The sequence below is a fragment of the Peromyscus californicus genome, unplaced genomic scaffold (assembly GCF_007827085.1).
Source record: "Peromyscus californicus insignis strain IS unplaced genomic scaffold, ASM782708v3 Scaffold_17__1_contigs__length_78620276, whole genome shotgun sequence".
Lineage (NCBI taxonomy): Eukaryota > Metazoa > Chordata > Mammalia > Rodentia > Cricetidae > Peromyscus > Peromyscus californicus.
In genome coordinates this window covers 62850537-62877042 of record NW_026294469.1, presented here as the reverse complement: position 1 = coordinate 62877042, position 26506 = coordinate 62850537, and the positions used below count along the sequence as shown (strand labels likewise).

The window sequence follows — 26506 nt, the reverse complement described above, 5'->3', positions numbered from 1 at the left end:
TCCATGGTGACACATTTCTTACAGAGTGCCAGCTCACAAATAATGACATGGAGACATTAATTATGAAGGCTCAGCCTATAGCTTAGGCTTGTTTTTAACTAATACATATAACTTAAATTAACCCATTTCTATTAATCTACATTGTGTCATGTACCACCCATCCTGCTTCCTCCATGTCTCCTTGAGTCTCTCCTGCATGCCTAGATTCCTCTTCCTACTTTCTCTCTCTACCTAGAAGTCCTGCCTATACCTGCTCCCCAGCTATTGGATATTCAGCTTTTTATTACACCAATCATAGCAATACACTATAGGCTGACTTTTCTGTCTAGACCATGGGTCAGGTCCCACCAACTGCTCCCCAAATAACCACAGAGACTTAATATTAATTATAAATGCTTGGCCGATAGCTTAGATTTGTTTTCAGCTAACTCTTAAAGCTTAAATTAACCCTTTTCTATTAATCTATGTGCTGCCCTGAGGCTCATTTACCTCATGTATGTACTTCCCATCCTGCTCCATCTGAGTCTCATGGTGTCTCCAGAGACTCCACCTTCTTCACCCCAGCATTCTCTTAGTCTGGTTCTCCTGTCTAACCTTATCCTGCCTAGCCATTGCCCAGTCAGCTTTTTATTAACAATGAGAGCAACACATCCTCACAGTATGCAGAAGGATTATTGCACAGCATAACACCTTCATACAGTGTACAAATACCCACAACAGGTGACTTCAGTGAAAAATTGCTATCATTATCTCAAGATTAAAGAATGACAAGCAGAAAGCAAGGTAATTTTGTAAAAAGAAAGATAATCTTTGACAGAAATATAAAAAGAAAAACGCTCCTCTTTTCTGTGAAAAGGATATGAAACATTTATTTGAAACACTTAACAGGGTAGATAATCCAACTCCACTGCAATGGTTTTGTTATTGTTGTTTTGTTTTAAATGCCCCTTCAACACAGTGTGTGGTTTCAATGCAGCCTATATGAGAGCTACCCCACATAAGGCCTAGTAAGATTTCAGCTGCTCTGCTAAATACTTTCAGTCTCTATCCAGGTCAGATCAAAATAGTAGTAGCCCCAATAGTTTTTTTGAAATCATTTTGAAACAAAACATTTAAAAAGACAAATTAAAATGCTTCAGTGACCATATGTCTGATTCAAATGCAATCAATTTAAGTGAGTTCTATCTACTTCCCACTAATAAACATTTATTTTGATCTTGAGAACTGTTAAGTTGTCTAGACCCATCAACCTTGTCCAGTAATTCAAAGGCAAATTTCAAAAGGACAAGTAAAGAAAAACATAGGAATTAACACCCTTTAAATTAGTTTTAAATATGTTGAAAGTTGAAAAGCTATTTAAAATTTTAATGTAAACAGACATTTCCTGTCCCAGCTGCCTGTTTCCAAATACCTAGCAGCTGCTTCCCAAATTACCACACAGAAGCTTTTACTAATCACAAAGGCTTGGCCAATAGCTCAGGCTTGCTACTAGCTAATTCTTACACTTACATTAACCAATATCTATTAATCTATGTATTGCCACTTGGCTTGTGGCTTTAACTGTCCTCTAGCATGTCTTGCTTCCTTGGTGGCTTGCTGGAGTCTCTCCTGACTCTGCTTTCCTTCTTCCCATCATTTTCAGTTTGGCTTTTCCACCTAACTTCCTGCCCAGCTACCAGCCTGTCAGCTTTTTACTAACCAATGAGAGTTATACATATTCATAATGTAGAAAAGGATTGTTCCACAGCAGTTCAATTCCAAGTAAGAAAATATCTGAATGACTATTCTAATGGCAAGTAAAATGCTGGATTACCTGTGACAGGCTTACTGGCAGGTGACACCTGGACCCAGGAAATGCCATAAGCTGACCTCACCTGGGGGGACCTACATCTAAGGGGAAGTACCTGGCATCCCAAACATTCCAACCATTAGATAGGGTTAGATAAGATGGCCAGATGTCCCTGAGTCTAATACCCACCTGTTTCTGTTTTGCAGATACCACTAGACAAATGTCAACCAATCAGGGTCCTGAACCCTAGAAATCTCCTCACCCTAGCCTCTGCTATGATAAAATCCCTACCCCACCTAGGCTCAGGGCTCCCTGCTCACACCACTAAATTGGACAGACAGAGAGACCAAGCTCAGCACTTGAAATAAAGGCTCTTTGCTTTTACATATGGGATTCAGTCTCTGTGATGGTCTTTTGGGGGTCCCTGTGATCTGGGCATAACAATAACCTGGCTTGATTGGGTCAGGCAGAGACTCTTGCCCAGCAGGCCCTGCACAGGGACTCTGATCTACCCAAGACAGGAAAAAAAAAAAAAAACCTCCTAAGAGGTGGGATATGTCCCAAGCATTTAGAGACAATAAAAAAACCCACTTGCTTTCCCCTGCTGGGCTGCTCTTCTCGTGAGATAGCCCAGCAGTTTGTTCCCCAACAAACTTTTTTTTTTTTTTAATTTATTTTGCAATACAATTCAGTTCTACATATCAGCCACGGATTCCCTTGTTCTCCCCCCTCCCGTCCCCCTCACCTTCCCCCCAACCCCCCCCCCCATTCCAAGGAGTGGTCTTGTTCAGCAGATTCACCACACTCCCCACAAAACCTGTAAATCCAGCTCCATGGGGTCTATGATGGTTTGAATGAGAATGGCTTCCATAGGTTCATATGTTTGAACACTTGGTCACCAGGGAGTGGCACTATCAGTATTAGGAAGCGTGGCCTTGTTGGAAGAAGCATGTCACTAGGGATGGGCTTTAAGGTTTCAAAAAGCCTATTCCAAGCCCAGTCTCTGTCTTCCTGCTACTTGCAGATCTAGATATAGAATTCTCAGCTACCATGTCTGCCTGTGTGTTGCCATGCTCCCTGTTGGTTTTAAACATGGGGTTTGTTACCGTGCGAGAAAGGTCATGAGGCATGACAAAACCCAGTATCAGAGCTTTATTTGGTGGGGAGACAGAAGAGAGTGACCAGGCCTGTGAAAGACGCATGCAAAGGGGGGGGGGGGGGAGAGGAGACAGCAGAAGAGAGGGGAGGAGTCTGTGACCGGCTTTTTAAGGATTTCCCTGCACAGGCACATGTGGCCTTAAGGAGCTATGCCACACATGCTCAGATTGCGTGACCATGCTGTGCATGGATGATGTAAGATGTAAGGCCCCTTACTTGGCTACTGAACTGTGCGTGTGTGCAGTCATGCAGCTGGGGGAGTAACCAGGAATTCTAACATTCCAAACTTTTTGCTTATTATAAAAAAGGTAGGTGAACAGGAATAGGGGTGTTGTTTCTCCCAAAAAACTGCTTCCAGCTGACTTGCTGGGTGTTAGTTGACTCTTGGTAGGGAAGGAGGCTTTTGGGGTAGCCAGCTGTCCTGTGGTCATCTGCTACTTTGGGAACTGTCTGACAAAGTGCTGTCCAGGTGGATTCAAGCTGGTTCCAGAGCTCGCTGACCCATCCAGGTGGATTCTCTGGAGCTTAGAAAAAATTTTAAACATATTAAGAAGCAGCCATAGGAAATTTAAATCTTGAGCTGGTGACTATATAATTGTAATGTTTTAGTACTCTGCTGTATTGGTTAGTGAGAGAGAGAGAGAGAGAGAGAGAGAGAGAGAGAGAGAGAGAGAGAGAGAGAGAAAGGGGGAGAGAGAAAGAGAGAAGGGGGATATTTGGAACATGCTTTTGATTTTTACCTGAGATAAGCCTTATCAGAGAAAGATTATCTTAAGGCACCTGTTTCCTTTATTAGTTTAGCATCCAGGAGACACAGGTGATCAATTGCTGAGAGCATTTAACAGTAATAGATGGTTATATTAAAGTCTGTTTTTGCAGAACCCAGACACTTGTGGGTCTGGGGGTGTAAATACCTTTGGACTGTTACTGTTCCTTATTTGATGGTCCTTGGACTCCAGCAATATGGTGATCCTGTAACAATTAGCTGAGTAGTTAATTAGAAGAGGGAACCAGGAAGAGAAAGAATGTGGGGTGAGACCTCATTCTTCTGGAATTGGTGACAAGGCAGTGGATCCTGATGTCCTCTGGAACTTGAGAGAGCAGGGCCCTGTCTGTGTCACTGTGCATGAGGAGGAGAAGCATTGCTGACCAGACTGGAGTGAGGCACATGGAGTGAGCAAATGAAACAAATGCTCCTACCTTAGCTGGAAAATATCTTCCCATTAGGTACTTCTGAAAGTACAATTAAGTGGTGGGGTCTGATGAGGTGGGTAAGGCTGTCCCCCTATCCCGACAATAGGGAAATGAGAAGGAGAAATGGGACCCCAAAACTCACTCAGGACTGAGTAAGTGGCTCAGTGTCCAACAGGAAGGAAATGAATCACCTCATACTGCATCCTGGTTTCCATGTGAGCCTGTGGCCATGACTAGGAGGTCTGCTGGAGGTCTTGTTTGATGTCCCCATGCCACGAGGTGCATGAGGACAGTCAGCTGACCAGTCATCTCTCTAGGTGACACTTTGAACAAGGCTCAACTGATGGCCTGAGGGGCAGGACATGTACTAGCCCACGTGGCCATCTCTAACACACATTTAAAACAGAGACCTGGAAGCCCTTATGCAGCTGCTTGGACAGCATGTGCCAGCATATGGCAATTCTGTTCACAGGCTTTCTCATCTCTCTTATGGTACCTTAAATGCCACAGCTGAAACTTCTGCCTGTGGGGTTAGGGGACTCTGTTCTCCAGATGCTTAAGCTTAGCCCTGATGTCAGGAAGCTCTGGGAAACATGAGACAGATTTTATTCTGTCTAAATTCATATATATATATATATATATATATATATATATATGTGTGTGTGTGTGTGTGTGTGTATTTATATATATATATGGCTTGCTGGTATGAGGACAGCTTTACAAAGACCCACCAGGAGGCAGGCTGAAAACTGATCTCTGGCTAAAGAGCCATCCGGATTATTATGATCCCAATGTAGATCCTGATTGTAAACTCATTTGCATGCATCCTAGCCTGCTTCCAGACCTGTCCATGCTTCTCAGGGCAGCTGAGAATAGATGACAGTAAGAGTGAAAGTGGGAGCCAGATTTGGGCAGAAGCAGCCCTCCCAATCAGATAGTGGAGATTCTTTGGAGTCAGAGATTCCTCAGATTCAGGAATGCATGTGGGCAGGAGAGAAAGATTCAGAAAGGGAGGATTTAGAGCTTAGGTAGAAGTGTGGGGATAAGGTAACTCTTTTCATTTGCCCATTCACTGGCAGAAGTTAGATAGTTCCTGTGAAATATCAGGGTTCAAGCAGCTGTTACACAGCCATATTTACATAAAATAGAGATATTTAAGGCATTTGTCAAATGAGGGGTGGGAGCAAGAGGAGGAAGCCTTTATGTCCCATGACTGCAGCCGAGAGAAAAAAAAATTAAAATAACAAATGGGATCCAAGACTTCCATCTGGGCATCCCTGAGAGTAGGTAATCTGTGGGCCAGCATAAATTAACAGCACAAATTAGGCACCAATGTTGGTTTTAAATACGGCACTTGTTACTGTGCGAGAAAGGTCATGAGGCATGACAAAACCCAGTATCAGAGTTTTGCTAGGAGAAAGCGGAGTAGAAGAGAGTGACCAGGCCTGTGAAAGACACATGGGGGGGGGTAGGAGAGAGCAGAAGAGAGGGGAGGAGTCTGTGACCAGCTTTTTTTAAGGATTTCACTGCACATGTGCATGTGGGCTTACGGAGCTATGCCACACATGCTCAGATTGCGTGACCATGCTGTGCACGGATGATGTAAGATGTAAGGCCCCTTACTTAGCTACTGAACTGTGCATGTGTGGTCATGCAGCTGGGGGAGTGACCAGGAATTCTAACACTCCCTGCTTCGAGGATAATGGACTAAACATCTGAAACTGTAAACAAGTCCCAGTTAAATACTTTCTTTTGTAAGAGTTGCTGTGGTCATGGTATCTTTTCACAGCAATAGAGCATTGACTAAGACAGGCACTGACATCCTCTGCTGGCCTTCCCAGGCACCTGGAGTCTGTACATACCCCACACAGAAACACACACAGACACAGAAACATACTTAAAAATTAATAAATGTAAAAAGGTTTAATTGGGTTTTGCTATAGATATCTCTGACTTTGTATAACTTAGTCCATTAGGTTTGTGGTGGCTATTCTTAGTTGTCAACTGTATCTGGAACTAACTAAACCCAAACTGGGTACACCTGTAGAGGATTTTTCTTAATTAAATCATCTGACATGGGAAGACCCACCTTTAATCTGGGCCACACTTTCTGGTTGCTGACTATTTAAAGGACATGAAAGAAGGAAGTTTTTTTATTTATTTATTTTGTTTTATTGTCTCTCAGTGGGGTTTCCACTGGCATCAGAGACTACTTCTTTTGGATTTCAGCACATACTGAAGACCAGCTGAGACACCCAGCCTCATGAACTGAACACCTACTGGATTCTTAGACTTTCCATTGGTAGACAGCCATTGTTGGACTAGCTAGATCACATCTGTAAGCTATTCTAATAAATCCTCTTTTAATATGTATATATGAATTCATGGTAGTTTGTATAAGAATAGTCCCCACAGGGTCATATATTTAAATGCTTAGTCATAAAGGAGTGGTACTATTTGAAAAGGATTTAGAGGTGTGGCCTTGTGGGAATAGTTGTGGCTTTGTTGGAGGAAGTGTGTCACTGTCGGTGGTTTTTGAGGTTTCAAAAGCCCATGGCAGGCCTGTGTGCCACCATGCCCTCTCTCATGATGATAATGGACTAAACATCTGAAATTATAAGCAAGCCCCTAATTAAATGCCTTCTCTCACAAGATGCCTTGGTGTAGCACAAATCCTAATTGGTCTTAACAAAAACCCAGGGCCAGATATCGGGGTAAATGCTGAAAGATCAGAGAGACAAAAAAAACAAACCACAGCCACTTCTCACCTCACCAGCTCCTTAGTCAAAAAGACTGAGCTCCTATCTCCTCCAGTCTTATATTTCTCTCTCTCCATCTAGCCATATTAATTCCTGTCTCAACCTCCCTAGTGCTGGGATTAAAAGCATGAGATCCCAAGTGCTGGGAAGAAACGTTTATGCCACCAATGCCTGGCTCTGCTTCTCTTTTAGACTTAGCCCAGGGTGGCCTTGAACTCACAGAGTTACATCTGCCTCTGTCTTCAGAGTGCTGGGATTAAAGATGTGTGCCACCACCACCTGGCCTCTATGGCTAACTAGTGGCTTAGCTCCACATTCTGATCTTCAGGCAAGCGTTATTTGTTAGATCACAAACAAAATATCACCAAACACCTTGGTCATGATATCTTTTGTTTTATATGCATTGGTGTTTTGCCTGCCTGCATGTCTGTGTGAGGGTGTTGGATCCCCTGGAAGTAGAACTACAGACAGTTGTGAGCTTCAATGTGGGTGCTGGGAATTGAATCCAGGTCCTCTGGAAGAGCAGCCAGTGCTCTTAACCACTGAGCCATCTCTCCAGCCCCCTTGATCATGATTTCTATTCACAGCAATAGAATAGTCACAAAGACAGAAGTTGATGCCAGGGAGCAGGCCTGACAATGCTGCTTGTTGGCAGAATGTAGACTTTGGGACTTTGAATTAGGAAATAAGCTGAACCCTTTAAGCTGGGTTTATTGAGCCATCCTAGTCGGAGCATGGAAGAGAGTGTTGATGCAAGCGATGGAGATTATGATGGCCTAGCTCACGAAGTTTCAGAGAGGAAGAATATTAGCAAATGGCCTAGAGACCATTCTTGTGGTATTTTGGCAAAGAATGGGGCTGCTTTTTGTCCCTGTCCAAAAAAAAAAAAATCTGCCTGTGGCTAAACTGAAGAGTTTTGGATTAATGGTATTGACAGAGGAGATTTCAAGACAGTCCAGTATTGACTCAGTTGAGTGGTTATTATCACTCTTATGCAGATCTATAATGAAAAGGAGCAAGAGGGACAAAGAGAATACAAAATGTCCAGTTTGAGGAGAAAAGGAGCACCAGGAAGTGTAATGGAGCTAAGTCCAGTGCTCCAGGAGATTCAAAAATTAAAGAGAAACCTGATGCTAAATGGAATAAAGCGAGTGGTGACCTCAGGGCCATGCCCTACATGGCTAATCTTCCAACTTATGAAGAAAGTTAAAGAAAAGTTTAAGCAGTGAAGGAAACCATAGAAAGCAGAAAGCTGATGAAAGTGCATTTGAATGAGGGAACTAAATTCTAGCCCCAGCAAATGAAAACTTGGAAGCTTCAGCTATGTGTTTCTGCCTGTAGAGTCAAAGATAGAAGAAAGAGGTTGTGGAATCTCCCTCTGTGACTAAGGCAAGCTGCTAAGGCCAGATGTGTATCTGGGTGTTCCTGCAGGGAGGCCCATTGTGCAAAGCTGTGAAGGTGAAGCCTGGATTGTGTGGGAGACCCCACAGGCAGTCACGGAATACCTGTCAAGGAAAACTGCAGAGCAGGTGTTGAACCAGCCCAAGAAAGACAAGTATGTTGTAGTCAGCAAAGCTGAAATGAGTCGGAGATTTGAAGAGTGCTTTGACATCAGATGTATAAGTTGTCATTTGCCCTGGTGGCTTTAGGTATTGCTTTGGTCTAGTATTTCCTCATATGCACCTCTTCCTTCCTTTTGAAATGGTAATTCATATTCCGTGACATTGTATGTTAGAAGTATATGATCTGTTTTTTATTTTTTTTATTTCACATGGGGGGTTACAGTTAAGAGATTGTTCATGTGTCTCAGACGCTTTGAACTTCGGACTTTTTAAACAGTGTCAAGGCTGTTATAGACTATGGGGACTTTTGAAGTTGGACTAAATACATTTGCATTATGATATGGCCACAAGCCTATGGAGGCCGGTGTTGTGGGACATTTGTACTCTGTGTGAAGGTGTATTGCTGTGATTGGTGTAATAAAAAATTAAACAACCAATAGCTAAGCAGGAGGTGTAGGTGGAATTTCCAGGGAGAGGAAGGAAGAGGAGGAGGAATCTAGGCACGTGGGAGACACCAGGAGAAAGAAGAGGAAATAGGAGGTGCAAGATGGAAGAAAGGAGCTGGGTGGTGGTGGCGCATGCCTTTAATCCCAGCACTCAGGAGGCAGAGGCAGGCGGGTCTCTGTGAGTTCGAGGCCAGCCTGGTCTGCAAAGCGAGTTCCAGGAAAGGTGCAAAGCTACACAGAGAAACCCTGTCTTGAAAAAAAAAAGATAGAAGAAAGGTAAAGTCACTGTGAGACCAAAATGAGACCAAAATGCCTTAATCTTAAAAATAAGGCCTAAGCTTTCTCCATTTTAGGTATAGGCCTTGAGTTACTGGAACCAGCCAACCCAGATTCCAGGAATTAGAAAAATGCAAAGTACAGAGTCACAAGGTATTCATTTCACAAGGTATTCATTAGGTAATGACTGTTTAACCATGGAATGTTCCAATGCTGGTTTCCAGGGTAACTGTTCCACCACAGAGTGTCCCAACCCTAGTCTCCATGGTGACTGCTTGACCACAGAAATGTCCCCACCCAAGGGCAGCCAATGAGGAACGGTGACACTGAAAGACCCCCGGAGGAGATCTTCCCTCAGAAGAGACCCCAACTCCAAGGAATACGCCGAAACCACGGATCAGATGCAAACAGCAAGAGGGTTTATTCAGATACACAGGTACCTGGGGCGACAAAGTCTCTCGGAGGACTTGTGTGCCTTCCTAGGGTAAGGGGGACTTTTTATAGGATCCCAGGGGCAGAAGCGCGGTTACAGAAGCGAGAAGCATAGTTACAGGGTTCCCATTGGTTGATTCAAATAAGGCCAGGGTGAACTTGGGGACATATTTTTAGTTCTCAGAAATTTGATGTGTGTGGCTGACTTGGCCTTGTGAGTGTTTTCCCAGCCCAACTGTTTATTCCCCAAGGCCAGGTGGCCAACCACAGATATCTTATTTTGACTCAACGGTTTTTCTCCCAAGGCCGGGTGGCCGACCACAGCTCTCTTTCCCAAGGCCGGGTGGCTGACCACAGATATGAACGCCTGTTTTTCTGGTACTTGCCTTGCTGAATGGCGTTTCTTAGCCTGCTATAAGCGGGGTCTTTCAACAGGCATCCACCCCCCTTAGATGTAAGATTAAGCCATGATTTCCCAGAAGCTCCCAGACATGAGCCAATCAGAAATGTACATGTATGGAAATCTCCTGCTATTGTAATTTTGTGGGTTTTGCCTTTAAAAGCGGTGCACAATTCAGGCTGGGCACTTCCTCCAGCCTCCACTGCGTTGGATGTATTGGACGAAGTCCCTGCCTAGGCTTGTATTGCTCTTGGATATCCCGAATTAAAACCTTACTTTTGCATTCCGGCATGCTTGTCTTTGGTGGTCTCTCTGGGGGTCGCAATCTGGGCACAACACCATGTGATGGATCAATATAAATGGGTTCATTTAAGTTATAAGAGCTAGTGAGGAACAAGCCTAAATAATAGGCCGAGGATTCATAATTAATAATATGTCTCTGTGTCATCATTTGTGAGCTAGTGGCCTAAAGGAAAGTCTGACTATAGCAGTGATTGGAATGTGGTGGTTTGAATAAGAATACCCCCAGCCAGGCTCATATATTTGAATGCTTAGTCATAGGGAAGTGGCACTATTTGATAAGGATTAGGAGGTGTGGCCTTGTTGGAGTAAGTGTGTCACTAGGGGTGGGCTGCATTTGAGATTTCAAAAGCCCAGGCCAGACAAGATTCACTGTATCAACTCTGTTCCTCTAGAGAACCCTGACTAATACAGGCCTCTTGGATCTTACAAGTTGTCTTGTTAGGATTTTTATTGCTGTGAAGTGGCACCATGACCAGGGCAACTCTTATAAAGGGAAACATTTAATTGTGGTGGTTCACTTTCAGTTCAGAGGTTTAGCCCATTGTCATCATGGTGGGAAGCAAGGCAGCATGCAGGCAGACAGGGTGCTGGAAAAGTAGCCGAGTGTCTTACATCTTAACCTGCAGGCAACAGGAAGTGGTCTGACTCACCGGGCACGGCTTGAGCATATATGAGACCTTAAAGCCCACTTCCACAGTGACACACTTCCTTCAACAAGATCACACCTACTCCAACGAGGCCACACCTCCTAATAGTGCCACTCCCTTTGGGGGCCATTTTCTTTCAAACCACCACACAAGTTTTGAGAAGTTTTCTGCCATTATTTCTTCACATTTTCTGGGTTCGTTTCTCTCCATTTTTGTCCCTGTGACTAAAGACCCGAGAAAACTGTTTGGGTAGGAGCTCCACCTCAACCCCTGGCACCCTGGCATCCCTATACCCAAAGAGTCTAGAATGTTCTGGTGCAAGATCCATCTCAACTCCTCTCCCCCATCTCTTCCCCTAAATCTGCCTCAGAGCCCACCAAACACAGCTCCTCCCCCAGAGAGGTTCAAGACTACTCCCACGGGGCATATAAGCTGCATCCCAGAAAACAGACATGTGTTCCTTCTGATCTCTCATCCCCGTCTCCTCTCCAAGGGGCCAGGTAATCACCCGGGAGCACTTTACCCATTAAACCGGGCCTTTTTCTAATTTAGTCTGATTTGGATTGCTGCGTCGGCAGATCGGGACACAAAAACTTATCAAAGACAACATAAATCAGAGAAGGTATTTGGGCTCAGTTTCCAGGACTTCGGTAGTCACAGGGCATCAGGGAGTCAGAGGCTGCTTACTTCGTGATAGCCTGGGAGGAGAAAGAAGGGAGGGGAGAGAGAGAGCAAGAGCACATGAGCTAATAGGCTCCTCCCTCCCTGCTGTTCCACCACACCATCCCCTGCCACCCACCCCTCCACCACTATTTATTGGATGGTTGTTTTCGATCCTTTTCTTGTTACTGTAACAAGAATAATACCTGACAGAAGCCACTCAAAGGAGAAAGGAATAGCAGGAGTGAGTGGCTGGGACTCCTCACACCTCCACAGACCAGAAAGCAGAAATCATAAAACCTCAATGGCTGGCCCCCAGTCACCTACTTCCTCTAGTGATGCTAAAGATGTGTTTCATACTTCCCCAAACAGTGCCGCCAGCAGTTGACCCAGCCGTAGTAGTTTAAGCGTTTAAACACGTGAGAACATGGGGGACATTTTTCATTCACACCACCGTGATGTTGCTCATCCTCATTGCACCTCTTTCCATTGCCTGGGACAAAGGCTTGATGACAGACAAGTGGTTGTCTTGCAAGCAAGGCAAGAACTTGGGCATTTGATGACTGTGGAGCTAGTGTCCCGGCCCTCGAACGCTTTCCCCCTTTTCTCAGCAGGGGAGATTAAACTTTTAAAAGGTGAAGTAGCACATTTCATATATACTTACTTAGTTTCGATTGACCCTTGTCACTCTTTTCCCATCCCCACTTCCATCCTCTCCTCCGCAGTATTCCCTTTTCACTTTCATATCATAAATGTCTGCAATTTTTAATATGGTGTTTGTATTTCCCTTTATGGAGTATTTAATCCCCATAAAGGCAGACTTTTTAAGCTCACCAACCTGGCTTCTGTTTGGAGTCATATGGGAGTATTTTAAGAACACGCCCTGAGTGCCTGAGCTCAGAATTTCAGCGCAGTCACTGGTGTTTGTAAAATCTGCCCCTGATGAACTCTGCAGCAGATTCTGAGAACCATTGTTTTAATATCAAGCTCTGGGCAGCTGACTGGGTTGTGGTCCCAGCAGGATGATCAATGAATTCACCTGTGAGCCCCAGGGCTCAAAAAAGCGGCCTTTCCACGCTGGAAGCCAGCCAATCCTGCCCCAGCACCGCCTTCCAGGCTCCGCCTCCGGCCCCGCCTCCGGGCACCGTCTCTAGGCCCCTCCTCCGGCCCCGCCTCCGTCACCGCCTTCGGGCCCCGCCTCTAGGCCCCGCCTTCGGGTCCTCCAGGCCCCGCCTCTAGGCCCCGCCTCCGGGCACCGTCTCCAGGCCCCGCCTCCGGGTCCCGCCTTCAGGCCCCGCCTTCGGGTCCTCTAGGCCCCGCCTCCGGGTCCCGCCTCCGGGCACCGTCTCCAGGCCCCGCCTCCGGGTCCCGCCTTCAGGCCCCGCCCAGACGCTGCGGAGTTGAGCGGAAACAGGTTCGCTAACAGAGTCTGCGCAGTTGGGGGAACGCGCTTGTGCGCTTGCGCCCTTCTGAGGCGCCAGGTCAGGCACACAGTTTGAATTTTAGTTCTGGAAGCAGATCAGCTTTCACGGATCCGCGTTTTGGCAGTAGACTGGTTCACTCACGCCCCAGCCGCAGCGAAGGATCTTTGCTCCCACACTCCGCGAGGTCCCTGGCCCGGAAGCCGCCGGAGTCATCGCTTAGCAGGTGAGGGTACCGGGCGACGGGGAGGGTCGGCTTCCCCCTTTTCAGACTTCGGTGTCCTGCTAGGCACGGCCATCCTGGATCTGGGCAAATTTTATACTTGGTAACTGCATTGCGCGGTTCTCCAGCATGAACTTGACGATGTCGTGGCGCAGTGTCAAAAGATTGGGCACACCTGCTCAGATCGGCATCTCTTCACTCACCCCTGCAAGGATCTTTCGCCCCGTCTTACACCCAAAATATGAGGCCTCGACTCCTACCCAACCCAGAGGAAGGTGGTAGCTCTGGTTTAAGGTGTCTGGATATCCGGCAGAAGCCTCCAAGACATGTTGCTATTGTGTTTGTTAGACACTGAATTTTGTAGAATTGAGAGCCGGGGGGAGGGGGGGGGAATGCCCCCGAATTGTGTTTTTTCCTTTCAAAGCATGTTGTTTACTACGTTTAGATTTTGAAAGTGAACAGAAATTTGGCTTTACATAACTTTCTTTTTAAAGCGTTTCTATGTGTTTTATTCAGACGCTCGAAAGATGGCCTCAGATCTAGAACAGTTATGCTCTTATGTTAATGAGAAGATTGGCAATATCAAGAAAATTCTGTCAATAAGAAGTCTTGGTAAGCAAAATTGACTCACTGCTTTGGTGGGCACACAGTGCGTCTTGATTATTGTTCTGCCATGAATGTCTCTTAGTAAGGTAATTTTAGATTTTCAATGGTGATTTTTCAAAACACTCTTTTTAACTGTTTTAAATAATGCAGAGGCAATGTTAAGTAATGGGTGAATATTTAACTTTATTTACTTACATTTTTCTTAGCCATAGAGCCAAAAATAAGATTTGAACATGTAACATCCATGGTTCTAGAGCTAAAGGATTTACTACTCCAAAAGAGAAAAAAAACAAACAAACAAAACCAAAACCAACCAACCAGATAAACAAATAAAAACTTCAAATGAAAAAAGATTTACTAAGAGTGAAGTATCCCATAACCAGTTCTCATCTTGTTGTGGAGGAAGCTTATCCCTATGTATCCGGGTGAAACAGCTCATTGAAAATGAAATTGTTAAGGCATAAAGGTCAAAGAAACAGATAAGCCTTACCAAGTCTAAGATATTGTAAAAATCGAGTTAGTTCCCTGACATTGTCCCGGAGAGTTCAAAGCTTTCTTAATAGACAGAATTCTGTCTTCTGGAAAGATTGTGGAGATTTTGCTATAGTTTGTGAGGTGGATTGGTAGTTTAAAGTTTTAATTTTCTTTGAAATATGAAATTCTGTTAAATATCCCTCCTTGAAATTTGGTATTTTCAGTCCTTATTTGAGAATTCCTGATAAAGGAACCGGTTTATTTTGTGATTCATGGTTCACATGCTATAGCAAGTTAAATCAAAAATGTCTGTGAACTCAACATAGCAAGCCCTCTCATTTTATACTCAAGGAGACCAAGATAAGAAGAGGCTTGCTGGAGTCATCCAGCTCTTGAGCACTCAGGTGGGATGATGGTACTCAGTCTGAACTCCTACTGCATTATCCTTCCACCCATATACCATTTTTATTGAAAAAAATCTGGTTACACATAGCAGCACACACTTTTGATCCTAACACTCGGGAGGCAGAGGCAGGCACGAGTGAATCTCTGTGAGTTTGAGGCCGGCATGGCCCACTTAGTGAGCTCCAGGACAGAACTACATAGTGAAACACTGTTTTAAACAAAACAAAAATACAAGAAAGAAATTGGATTTTTAATGATTAGCTTTCTTTAGGATCTCTTTATGAGTTCTAGACTATAGTTGGATAAACATAATTTGGGGGTCTATAAAGTTGGATTCAAACAGCCCCACCAAAGTCTGACTGGAGTAGTGAGATCTACCAGACCGATGTCATTCTGTAGTTGAGAATAATACTTTGTTTCCACAGCCTTTTGATAAAGTCTGGTAATTTCTCCCACTGTGGCTGCTATACCAGATACCTAACATCAAGTATGAACTTGTTGTATTACTATAGATCAGTAAAGAAGAATCTAAAGTACAGATGACTAATTTTTTTTTTTTTTTTTGAGATACCAGTGTTCAGAAAAGATACTATATCCAGCTGGTTAACTCACCTTCCTGAAGTTATTCTTAGTACAAATATCAGTACCCTTTTAACATTAACTTATCAGAGCCACGTGGCTAAACCCAGCACTTGGAAGGCAGAGGCAGCAGATCTCTGAGTTCAAGGCCAGCCCAGTCTATGTAGTGAATTCCAGAGCAGCCAGGGCTATGTAGTGAGGCCCTGTCTCAAAAAAGCAAAAACAAAGCCCCTGAAGTTAACTTAGCTGTTCATTTAGTCGTTATGAATTGTCAGGTAGCTTCAGCATTGCACGGCTAGAGTACCACATGATCCTCACAGAGATGTCGTAGGTGGCATTTAACACGGGGTTTGCTAATTCCCAGATGCAATATTAAGTCGTCCTTGTCCTCTCATGTAGGAACCTTTGCAGCAACCCCCGTAACAGGTACCGCTATCTCAGACTTCAGGCCAGGAGCTTCTAGCTATTTCCTTTGCCTCTACACAGTCCATAAATATGGTCAAAATGTTCTTCACTTATTTGTATTTCATTGTTTGGTTGTTTGAAGCCCATATAAAAATTCTTTTTTTGAGATAGGGTCTCTGTGTAGTCCTGGAACTCTGTAGACCAGGCTGGACTCGAAATTCACAGAGATCCTCCTGCCTCTGCCTCCTGAGTGCTAGGATTAAAGGAGTGTGCATCCCACCCAGCTGGCCTTAAAACTTTTAAAGTTACTCTTAAAACACCATTTTGTTTTATTTCCTTGGTGTGTATGTTTGCAGGAGTGGCTTTTCTGCTTCCACTGTGATCAAAACCAGGTTGTTAGTTAGGCTTGACAGGAGCTTCCTTTACCCGCTGAGCCGTCTTGCTTGTTCTAAATCACTTCTGTTTGTAGGGAAGAAGGAACTCCAGGTTATCCAATCCCTTTCCACTCGGAGTCTAGAGAGGTGCTAGGTGGTACAAGAAGTATAAACACCCTGTCTTGTCTTTGTTTCTTCCAGGTACCCAGTCTGTATTTGTGTTGTTGTTTCTATCTCTGGTTAAGGTTTTGAGTAATGGGGATGGTGTAAATATGAATTCCAAGCTTATATTACAAACTCCCAAAGAGAGCCTCCCCTGTCTCCAGCCCCGCCCCTGTCTTCAGCCCCGCCCCTGTCTTCAGCCCCGCCCCTGTCTTCAGCCCCGCCCCTGTCTCCAGCCCCGCCCCTCTATACAAACGCACTTGAAGCGCAGTCTAAACATGAGTTTATCTCCCTAGCACTTGAAGTTTTTCGGGTTACACTTTAACAATGTGTCCTCTGAAGCACGGTAACAGCCTCACTTGAGATTTTTCATTTCTAGCATCCTGTGGTTTGAGGGCTCAAAGTCATTGGCTCTTTACCACAGTGAAGTCAAGGGGAGGCAGTCATTGAGACTGAAAACCTCCTCTCTGGCATTTTTTCCACATATAATTGGATTGTTCTACCTCTACTCATACACTCTACTTGGTGTCTGTGTGTCCCACCTCATGTCAGCCCCGGAAGAATGACCTCTTCCTCATGGATGCTTATATACAGGTGTTTATCATTTCCAGATGTTTTTTTTTTTTTTAAAGATTTTATTTATTTATCATGTATACAGTGAGTGTTAAGCCTGCAGGCCAGAAGAGGGCACCAGATCTCATTACAAGATGGTTGTGAGCCACCATGTGGTTGCTGGGAATTGAACTCAGGACCTCTGGAAGAACAGCCAGTGCTCTTAACCTCTGAGCCATCTCTCCAGCCCGATTTCCAGATGTTTTGTTACATTGAGAAGATTTGCCAAAAAGCAGCAGGAAGCACTTTGTACTTGTCTGTCTCCTCCTTCTCTTTCTCAATACTTTGAAATGAAAGTTAGGCCAGGCCTGGTGGCATACACCTATAGCCCTGCACTGGAGAAGCTGAGGGAGGAGGATTTAAGGTCAGCCTGGGCTACTGCATAGCAAGACCCTGTCATACATTAATAACAAACAAGACCGATGAAGTTTAAAGTAACCTATGGAGACAGGTCTCAGAGCGAAGAACTCGTTGTTTCCCACCCCAGTGGTTTTCTACAGCATAGCTGTCGGTCAAGTTTACATGGGACTTGTATGTTTTGGTTTGATATATATTTTGTTTTCCATTTTCTCTTTCTTTATAACAGGCCAAGCACCTGCCTTGAAGACCACCTTAAGTAAAATAGGAGATGAGATCATTACAGTAAATGAACTCCTAAATAAGTTTGAATTGGAAATTCTGTATCAAGAACAAACCAACAAATCACTTAAGGTAGTGCTTCCCTGACTTTTAAACAGAGGGCAGTAAACACAGACTCCCTAAGCACCAGGTCATTTCTAGGGATCCTTTATGTTTGTGATGTTCTTGGCTTTGTAAATTAGTCTAGTATTTTTGTTCTCAGTAGAAAGGAGGTCAGAATGCCAACTGTTTCTTTATGCTAATGGTTTCTAAGGAATTTTTGTAGGCCGGTTTAATATAAACAAATGGTGTCCTGGGGGAATGCTGAGTGAGAACACCTGCCTTGAGTGGATGTAGGGCCTTCCCTTGGTCGCCCTTGGTACTCTGCCATGCTGGGAAAGCCATTTCACCTCTGGAGGGCTCGGGATCCTCATTTAAAGAATAATGGAAGACTGTTTCTCAGCTGCTTTCTGTTTCTTCATTTCTATAAAACATCAGAATGACTCATTAGAGAAAATCTTGAACTTCATTCACGTGTACTTTTTGTTCTAAATAAGACTTCTGATTAACGTCAGCTAATAAGAGCGTTGTGTACTTTCCTAATGAGGAAAACATAACTGTGCCATGTTCAGTTAGGTTGAAAAGGTAGCCTTGCCTCCAAGCTCCCCGTCAGCCTGCACTCTTCATGGTCTGAGAAGACTTTTCAGCTCTAGACATGGGCATACTTAGGCTTAATCTAATCCCTAGTCAAAAGTAAAACATGGTCGTGAGCATAATTGAGTTCTTGAAAAGAAAGATGTCATAGCTTCGAAATGGAAAACAATATTGGTCTATCAATTTCTACCTGTCCAGGAACATGCAGACTTATGTGAGAGCCCAGACTGTGTTCATCCGAGACATGAAGTCTATTCACATGATTGACAGCCAGGTGTCAAGAACCCAAAAGTACAGATTATTTTCTGAATTAAAATTTACATGAGTTCATTGCCCCAAGTTCTAGTAGAAGTTAAATAAAACACACACACTGTACACACCCACCTCCCACCTACACACTATATATATATACACACACACACATATACACACACTCACATATTGTATACACACCACACACACACACACACACACACCACACACACACCACACACACACACACACACACACACACACACACACACACAAACACACACCGAAACACTCAACCAAACAAAAACCCTAAACTTAAAACCAGAAACATATGACTGCCTCCCTGGGTTGACTTTGATGGCTCTGGTGCTCTTTCATAGGCCGCACTGGGAACATTGCTAACTCGATAAGAGCAATTTGCTAGATTGAAAAACAGCAATATTTCATTTGTTTCTTAGTTGCTTCCCAAGGTTAAAGTGTCTGGGAAAGACTTAAACTTCAACCGGATCTCATGATTATAATGTGATTGATTATCATGCTTGTTCTCTGAAAAAGAAAAAGAAAATCCAATAGAGAAAAGTATCATCTAGAAGCAGCTCTAGAAGTTATAGGTCTCCCCTCTCCTGCCCCCGACTTTTTGTGTGTGTTGATGATCAAACCCAGGGCCTTGTACTTGGTAGGTGAGTGTTCCACCACGGAGCTACACCCCAGCCTGAAGTTCTCCGTATTATTTTGTTGTTCATTTGAGCTTGCCTTTGGTGCTTTCCCAGTATGTTCTGTGTTCTCAGCACTTACAAGGACTGTGAGTGTCGCTTACAGTCTGTCCTGACTGTGTACACACATCACCCATGTAGAGGAGGAAGTCCTGCTCACAAGCATTTTTGACACTTAGGAGCTCTGTGCATCTCTGGAAGACGATTTTAAAGATGTGGAGCATCTCAAAGAACACATTCCTTCCTATTTGCCTCAAGTGACAGCGACCCAGAGCTTGTAAGTATATTTCTGAGTCTTGCTGTCTGGAGTTATTTGTGGAAACAAATACCTCAGTCATTTTCTGTCCCATGCTTGGATTTTTTTTTTGTCAGTGTTCATTCAGTTTCTTGTCTTGCAATAGAACCATACTTGGCCTGTCTCCTCCAGTTTCCTCCTTCTGCACCTCTGAGGGAAATGGCCCCTTTCCTCAGGCAAGGCTTCCCTGGACACTCTTTCTCCTGTTCTTAGACTTTCAGGCTTAGGCCAGAACATTCTTTGCTGTGAGAATAGGGTGTTTAGTAGTATCATTGTCTCCTTCCACTGTATACGCGTCTCATGCCTCCTGGCCAGATTGACAGTGAAGGTCTCTGAACATCAGCAAGATTTTAACCTCCGTGTAGTATCTCCATCGACCCTTGGGAACCAGGGAAACCTCTCCCTTTAGGGTAAGCTAAGCTCAGTGAACCCTGAAAAACAACTGGAGAAGCCATCAGCTTTCCACTTGCCATTCTCCCAGAGGCCCTCATGCCTGGCCTTCAGCTACCGCTGCCACTTCTCTTGTGCAAACGATGACTTGAAGGTTGCAGGGAGACGAGTTCTTCCTCGGCTCCGTGTCTGTGTTCCTCGCTCACCCACTTTGTTTCCAGGTGCTGTGTCCATGCTGCCCTGCGTTTCCTTGGCTGCCGCCCTCCATTGCTCAGATGTGGCTGCTCCTGTCCCGCTCGCCTCCGTAAACCATAGTTCTTGTGTGCTTACCTGACTCCAGTTGTCGATGCTCTGAAATGTGCAGTTCTTGTCTTGCCGTCTAGTTATGGTGTTCTTGGGACCTGCTGGAAATCTGGGAGGAGCTGTTTTCTCTCCAACTTCGCAGGTCCAAGGCTGAACTCAGTGATTCCTTTGTTAGCCATGTATCCACCTCTTGCTTTTTTTGCCTAGGCAAGATCGTCCTGTCTTCACTGTTTCTTGTTCTCTCTTAGCTACCAGCTGTCCAATATGTCTCTCAGGTTTTGTGTTTTTTCCTTGTTCCCATTGCCTGGCTCTGAGTAAGATCTATCATTTTTTTTGTCTTTATAATATGAGTTTCTGTGTCGTGGCCCCCCCCCCCCCCCGCCCCCAATCTCTCTAATCCTAACACCAAAATTGTGTTTCTAAAAGATGCTTTCAGTAGGTACAAACATTCCATGGCTAACTTAATTTTTGAAGTGTATCATATGTATAGAAAAGTGATTATTTTTAGTAGTGTATGTAAAAGTCAAAGAATAGTCAGTATCCATGTATGTACGAGCTAAACTTAGAACATATTACCAGTACTGTAAAACATTTCTGATGCAGATGATTCCTCCACTGTACAGGTAATGGCTATTCTGGTCTTGAGAATGCTTAGGATTTCCCTACAAGAAGAGAAGACTGCCAGGGAGAGTCACGCATGGATATTTGGGGAAAAGCGGCCTCATGGTTATTATTCAGGAATATAGAGTGGGCTGGACATTGGATATCCGAAGAATGTGGCCAGCAGAACAGAACTGCTGTAGCCCAGCTTCCATTATCCAGGTCAGGTCAAAGCGGTTTTGAATAGGTTGAAGATATTTTCAGTGGATACAGTGAGCTGGGCATGCAGGAGTGAGTTATCAGGCACATTCTTAGCACATGATCAGGAAGAGAAAGTTAAGAATCAGGTACAGGGGAGAGTCAGCCAGCTTAGTGATGAGGTCATGTTAGCATTCAGAAAAGGATGGCACCGTCGCTGTTCGTTTTTACTGTAATTCCTACCGTAGCTCGACTTCACAGCCAAGATAGTATTTCAGATTTTGTCGACAGCCCACAGCAGCCAGTCATGTTGGCTGCACTCGGGGTCTGGCTGCCTGTTGTTGTCGTTCTGGGGAATTCCTTCGCTTGTTTCTGTGTTGGATCTACAGATTTCTGAACTGGTATCTTTCTTGGAACATTTTAGCCATTGTGGGTACAGATGTCTCTTCCGTCTTGGCAGTTAACCTCAAAGCCACAACCCGTTTCTAGACTCTATTTGCCAGAATGAGTCTCCAATAGATCTTGACTAACAGTAACAACTAACAGAATGTACTAGGACAGATGAACATGGCTGATGTTTCCAGGTTCAGAACTAGGGAAATGAAGAGAACTATTTGAAGTTGAGTTCGGCTCTACACATGTTGACTTTGAGAAGCAAATAGGAATTACTGGTGAAGGCATGCAGTGTATATTCTGTGCATGACATGTTTTGGGTATGTAAATGAAAATAGTCATACTCTGAAGATTTAGTAACTTAAATTTTCAAAATTTTTCTCATAATTTAGATGTTCATAACCAAGGGGTAGGGCTAGAAAGAAAAAGTTGGCTATAAAATGATTAAACTAGGATATATCACCCATTTATAGTTTTCCCTCCCTCCTTGAAAAAAATATCTGGTATGCTGTTTAATTCTAACAATTACCTGTATGTATGTTCATCTCTACTCTGTAGGGTTAACCAGTCGGATCTGGATCCTAAAGAACTAGTCGAAGCTGAGGAGCCTGTACTGGCAAAGAAGCCTCCCAAAGAACAGAAAGTTATTAAGGAAATGCACTTTATAACTACTGATGAATTCAATGGTGTTCCTGCGTAAGTACTGAGCATAAATTCTAATGTTCAACACTACTAATCAACATACATAATTGTTTAAGTCATAACACTTGGTAGCATGAATTGTAACGTGTGATGTTGAAGTAAAAAGGCCAGAAAGTGTTTGTGACAGGGTCTCACTATGTAGCCCTGGCTGGTCTGGAACTCATATATAGACCAGGCTGGCCTTAAACTCACAGAGATCCACCCATCTCTCCTCCTAAGTACTGAGATTAGAGTCGTGTGCCACCACACCCTTGTACTGTGTCACTTTGTGATTTGGTGCCTGCCACTTTTCTTGCAGAAAGTCTAGCATTTTAGATACATTCGCGATTTGCTGGAATACTATCACTAAGGGAAGGGAGAGATGTAATTACATTATAATCTCAAAGGAAAAGTTTGTGTGATGATTTTAAAGAATAACTACATACATTGGAACATTCAGCCCTCAGCAGGATGTCAATCAAATCCCTCTCCTCAGGGCTCAGGGAGCCCTACAGAAGAGGACGTAGAAAGAGTGTAAGAGTCAGAGGGGATGGAAGACATCAAGGAATCGAGGCCCTCTAAATCAACATGATCAAAGCACATTTGAACTCACAGACTGAGGCAGCATGCACAGGACCTGCATGGGATTGCACCAGGTCCTCTGTGTGTTTATTATCCAGTTTCGTGTTTTTATGGGATTCATTCCTGAGTGTGTGAATGAGTAGGTCTCTGATTCTTGTGCCTTCTCTTGGGCTCTTTTCCTTCTGTTTATCCAATTCCAATGTGCTAAGGTTTTGTTTTACCTTATTTTATTTTATTATTTAAAAAAGTAGTAGAAAAAAAAATAAAAAAATAAAAAAAAGTAGTAAATATTTAAATATATAATGAAGAAAATATAAAAGATTATAAAATATAAAAAATAAAATGTAAAAAAGAAATAACTATACTTTTTTTAAAAAACAGGTACATGAAATCCCGCTTAACATATTGTCAAATTAATGATGTTATTAAAGAAATTAATAAAGCAGTAGTTAGTAAATACAAGATTGTGCATCATCCAAAAGCATCTATGAATTCTGCGAAGAGAAATCTCTACCAAAGGTTTATTAATGAAGAAACAAAGGATACAAAAGGTAAAGTGATGTAATCTATACGGACCTGTCAGCTGTTTGGAGGATAGCAAACTGTGAACTCTAGGAAATGATGCATCTGAGGAGCTAATTATCTGCAGTTGTGCTAACACTTCACTGCATGCTTGGCCACTCTTAGTCCTCAAAGCACCCTTGTCCCATTTTGCAGACTGGATAAAGAGCTCGCAGCTCATCCAAGGTCTTCTAGTTAGGAGCTGCTGTGGGTCCCTCTCTGTTTACCATTTCCACAGAATGTCTCTGGAGAAGTGAGCTGTTAAGGCGTTACCAACTCTGCTCATGACAACAGAGCTACCCTGAAGAAGTGCAGCAGTGATGTCGTGTAGCCGCAGTAGATGGAACATTATTTTAGCAGGAATCCTATGTCCTACTGTTTCATATTTGGATAGGGACAGTAAGAAGGACCCAGCCAGTCACAAGGTGATGCCATAAAAACTTCTGTGAGAATTGGGCTCATGAAAGTTAGAACCTGGTGTTTCTCTTTTCAGGTCGTTACTTCATCGTGGAAGCTGACATAAAGGAATTCACGGCTTTGAAAGCTGACAAGAGGTTGTATGTGATCTTGAACATCCTGCGGCATTGCCAGAGACTGTCAGAGGTTCGAGGGGGAGGACTCACCCGATATGTCCTAACCTGAGGCTTTTGCAGGCTTGGGACTGACTGGCAGGATATAGGGCGTAGAGGATAGTCTTGAAATTTCATATGTAATGTTTTTAGCTTCTGCATTTCCTAGTCTTGTTCCTTACAGAAATAAAACTTTGTTTGGATAAAGTATGTGTATCTTCAAAATGTACTGCCTTTAGGAACATCCCGTGGATGAAACTGGAGCTCAGAGTACACACATAAGCCAGAGTCAGAACAACAAATGATCTCATATGTGGAACCTAGATGGAAATGAGATAGGTGTATAAGTGCAGATCGTGAGACTGGAAAGGGAAGGGAGAAACGGAAGATAATGGGATGTTGTGATAGGCGAGCAGAAAGGAGGACTGTCTGGAAACCAGCCCAGGGGTGGGCATTAGCGAGCACAGGGAAGGACAGGGCATAATGACACACGGTGTATGAGAATGTAGTAATGGGACTCATTCCTTTGTATGCTAACTTAAAAATTAATTTAAAAAAAATCACTGCCCGAAAAACCAAAAAAAAAAAAGCCGGGCAGTGGTGACGCACGCCTTTAATCCCAGCACTCGGGAGGCAGAGCCAGGCGGATCTCTGTGAGTTCGAGGCCAGCCTGGACTACCAAGTCAGTTCCAGGAAAGGCGCAAAGCTACACAGAGAAACCCTGTCTCGAAAAACTAAAAAAAAACAAACAAACAAAAAAAAAAACATCACTGCCTTGTAGCAGATAGTCAACACTGCCGTGTCCAGCCTCTGTTTGAGGAGTGCAGTGAAAAGCACATAAGTTTGGTTAAGTAAACAGTACTGTAGATATCATGAGCATAGATTTGATGTTGAGGAAGATGAAGGTACCCAAGCCCTCTGGGGTATAAAATCTGATTACTGAGTTTCCATGTACCCTTAGGGAACAGCTTGCCTAAAATGCATTCAGTATAAGCCAGCCTGTCTGCTTCAGCCTGTAATGAAGTATGTTGAGATGCTGTAATATTGTCGTATAATAAATATGTAGTACATCTTCACTTCCGGTTCTTTGTTCAGAATTTCTAAAACCCTTGTAGTGTCCTAAGTGATAGGATGCGACTGTGTTGACCCCCAGGTCCCGACTGTAGTTCTCAAGTGCCTGTGAATTCCCTCTGATCAGAGCATCTCTTGTTCTGATTACAGTGAGCTGATTCTTGGATGGTTTCTAGGAGGGACCTGGTTACCGGAAATACACAAAGCCGGGACTAGAAAGTTGCAATTTTGAGCTGATCGCCACTCCCGGGGCGGGGGTGGGGAATTGGGCTTAGAGATTAACTATTGATCATGCCGATGGGCTGCGCCTGTGCTGCATCCTTTGCCTGTGAAGTTTGGAGAGTGTCCTCGTTGGAAAACATTGATGTGCCAGGAAGTGATGGACCCCAACTCTATGTGGACCGAAGTTCTGGTGCCTAAGACCTTTGAGGCCACCTCTTCATTCAGCTGCTAATTTTCTTAAAGCCAAATCCAGTGCTTTCCTGCATTTCTTAAGTTGTCCTAGCAAAATTACCAAACCCCTAACAGTGGGGGTTATTAGAGTTCTCTAGAACAGTGCGATGAAAATACATATATATGAATTTATTAAGTTAGTTTTAGAATAGCAAGAACAGCTAAACCACACAGAAGCTGTGAACCCAGTAGTTACTTAGTTCTTGAAACTAGATGCCTCAATAATCCAAGTGGAGGGCAGCAATGGGTAGTGACTTAGTCCACAAGGTCCAGGGCCTCAGTAATCTGATCTTGCCGAGAACCACTGGTCCCCAGTCCATGATGATAGCTTGGACATGCAGGCGAAGAATCAGCAGCAGCAACAGGACAAACCGGCTTGGTAGCAAGAGGAAGGCCAGCCGAGCAGGAGGCAAGATGGTCTTCCTGCTGACATCCCCTTTGTACCTGGGCTGCCAGCAGAAGGTGCAGCATAGAATCAGGGTGGGCCTTCCCACATCAGTCAGGGTGATGGACAGTTCTAAAGGGGATTCTAATCTGTGACAAACTGCTATTAAAGGTAACCATGATAGATCATAGAAATTTTGATTTGTAGCCAAATAGGATGCAAGTGTGCATAGTCTGGGGACCCGAAGCCGGGGGTAGTCTTGTGGGTCTTAGACCTTAACCAGGGGGCTACACTAACTCTAGGTAGTGTTAGCATTGAATTGTGGGGTGCCTAGCTGCTATCCATATTCTTGGAGAGTTGATACCTGTAGGGGGAAAAGCCCTGCACATTTGGGATCAATATGTGGATGTATAATAGAAGGAAACAGCTTTTCCTAGTGAGGTGGAAATGGTAACGTGTAAACAAGTTGAAAAGGGTCAGGAGAAAATGGTAATTGGATTCTAAGAACTTGTCGTGTTCCTCTTCTGCACCTGGGGAGGCTGTCTGGTCTATTAATAGCTATGCCATCTGCTTGCCAGGCTCATCTCTGCAGTAGAGAAAAAATGTGTACCATTACTGTGATGGCCACAGAGTGAATTATAGGCCCTGCATATTCATTATTAGCCATCTTTATTCAAATGCAGGCATGTTTTTAATTTTCGTTTTTGTGGTTCTAGAGGTCAAGCCCAGGGCCTTACACATGAGAAGCAAGCTCTCTGCCAACTGCAAGAAACTCTTGAGCCATTTATTTATTTTTATATTCATTTGACCAATTATGTTCATTTAGGTATGCAGTTGATAAAGCATAAAGAGAAAAATGCAGGCATTGATTTTAAAACCACTAATCTTGACTGTTGTGGGA

At 43.9% G+C, this 26506-nt stretch overlaps 1 protein-coding gene across 1 annotated transcript; it reads left to right on the top strand.

The window, feature by feature from the left end:
* Positions 1-13026: 13026 nt before the first annotated feature.
* Positions 13027-24772, top strand: Ska1 (spindle and kinetochore associated complex subunit 1). Its single transcript, XM_052742508.1, has 7 exons — positions 13027-13273; positions 13787-13882; positions 17474-17598; positions 19304-19401; positions 21862-21999; positions 22948-23117; positions 23621-24772. The coding sequence occupies exons 2-7, from the start codon at positions 13798-13800 to the stop codon at positions 23767-23769; spliced, it is 765 nt and encodes a 254-aa protein (XP_052598468.1). The 5' UTR covers positions 13027-13273; positions 13787-13797; the 3' UTR covers positions 23770-24772.
* The last annotated feature ends 1734 nt before the right edge of the window (positions 24773-26506 follow it).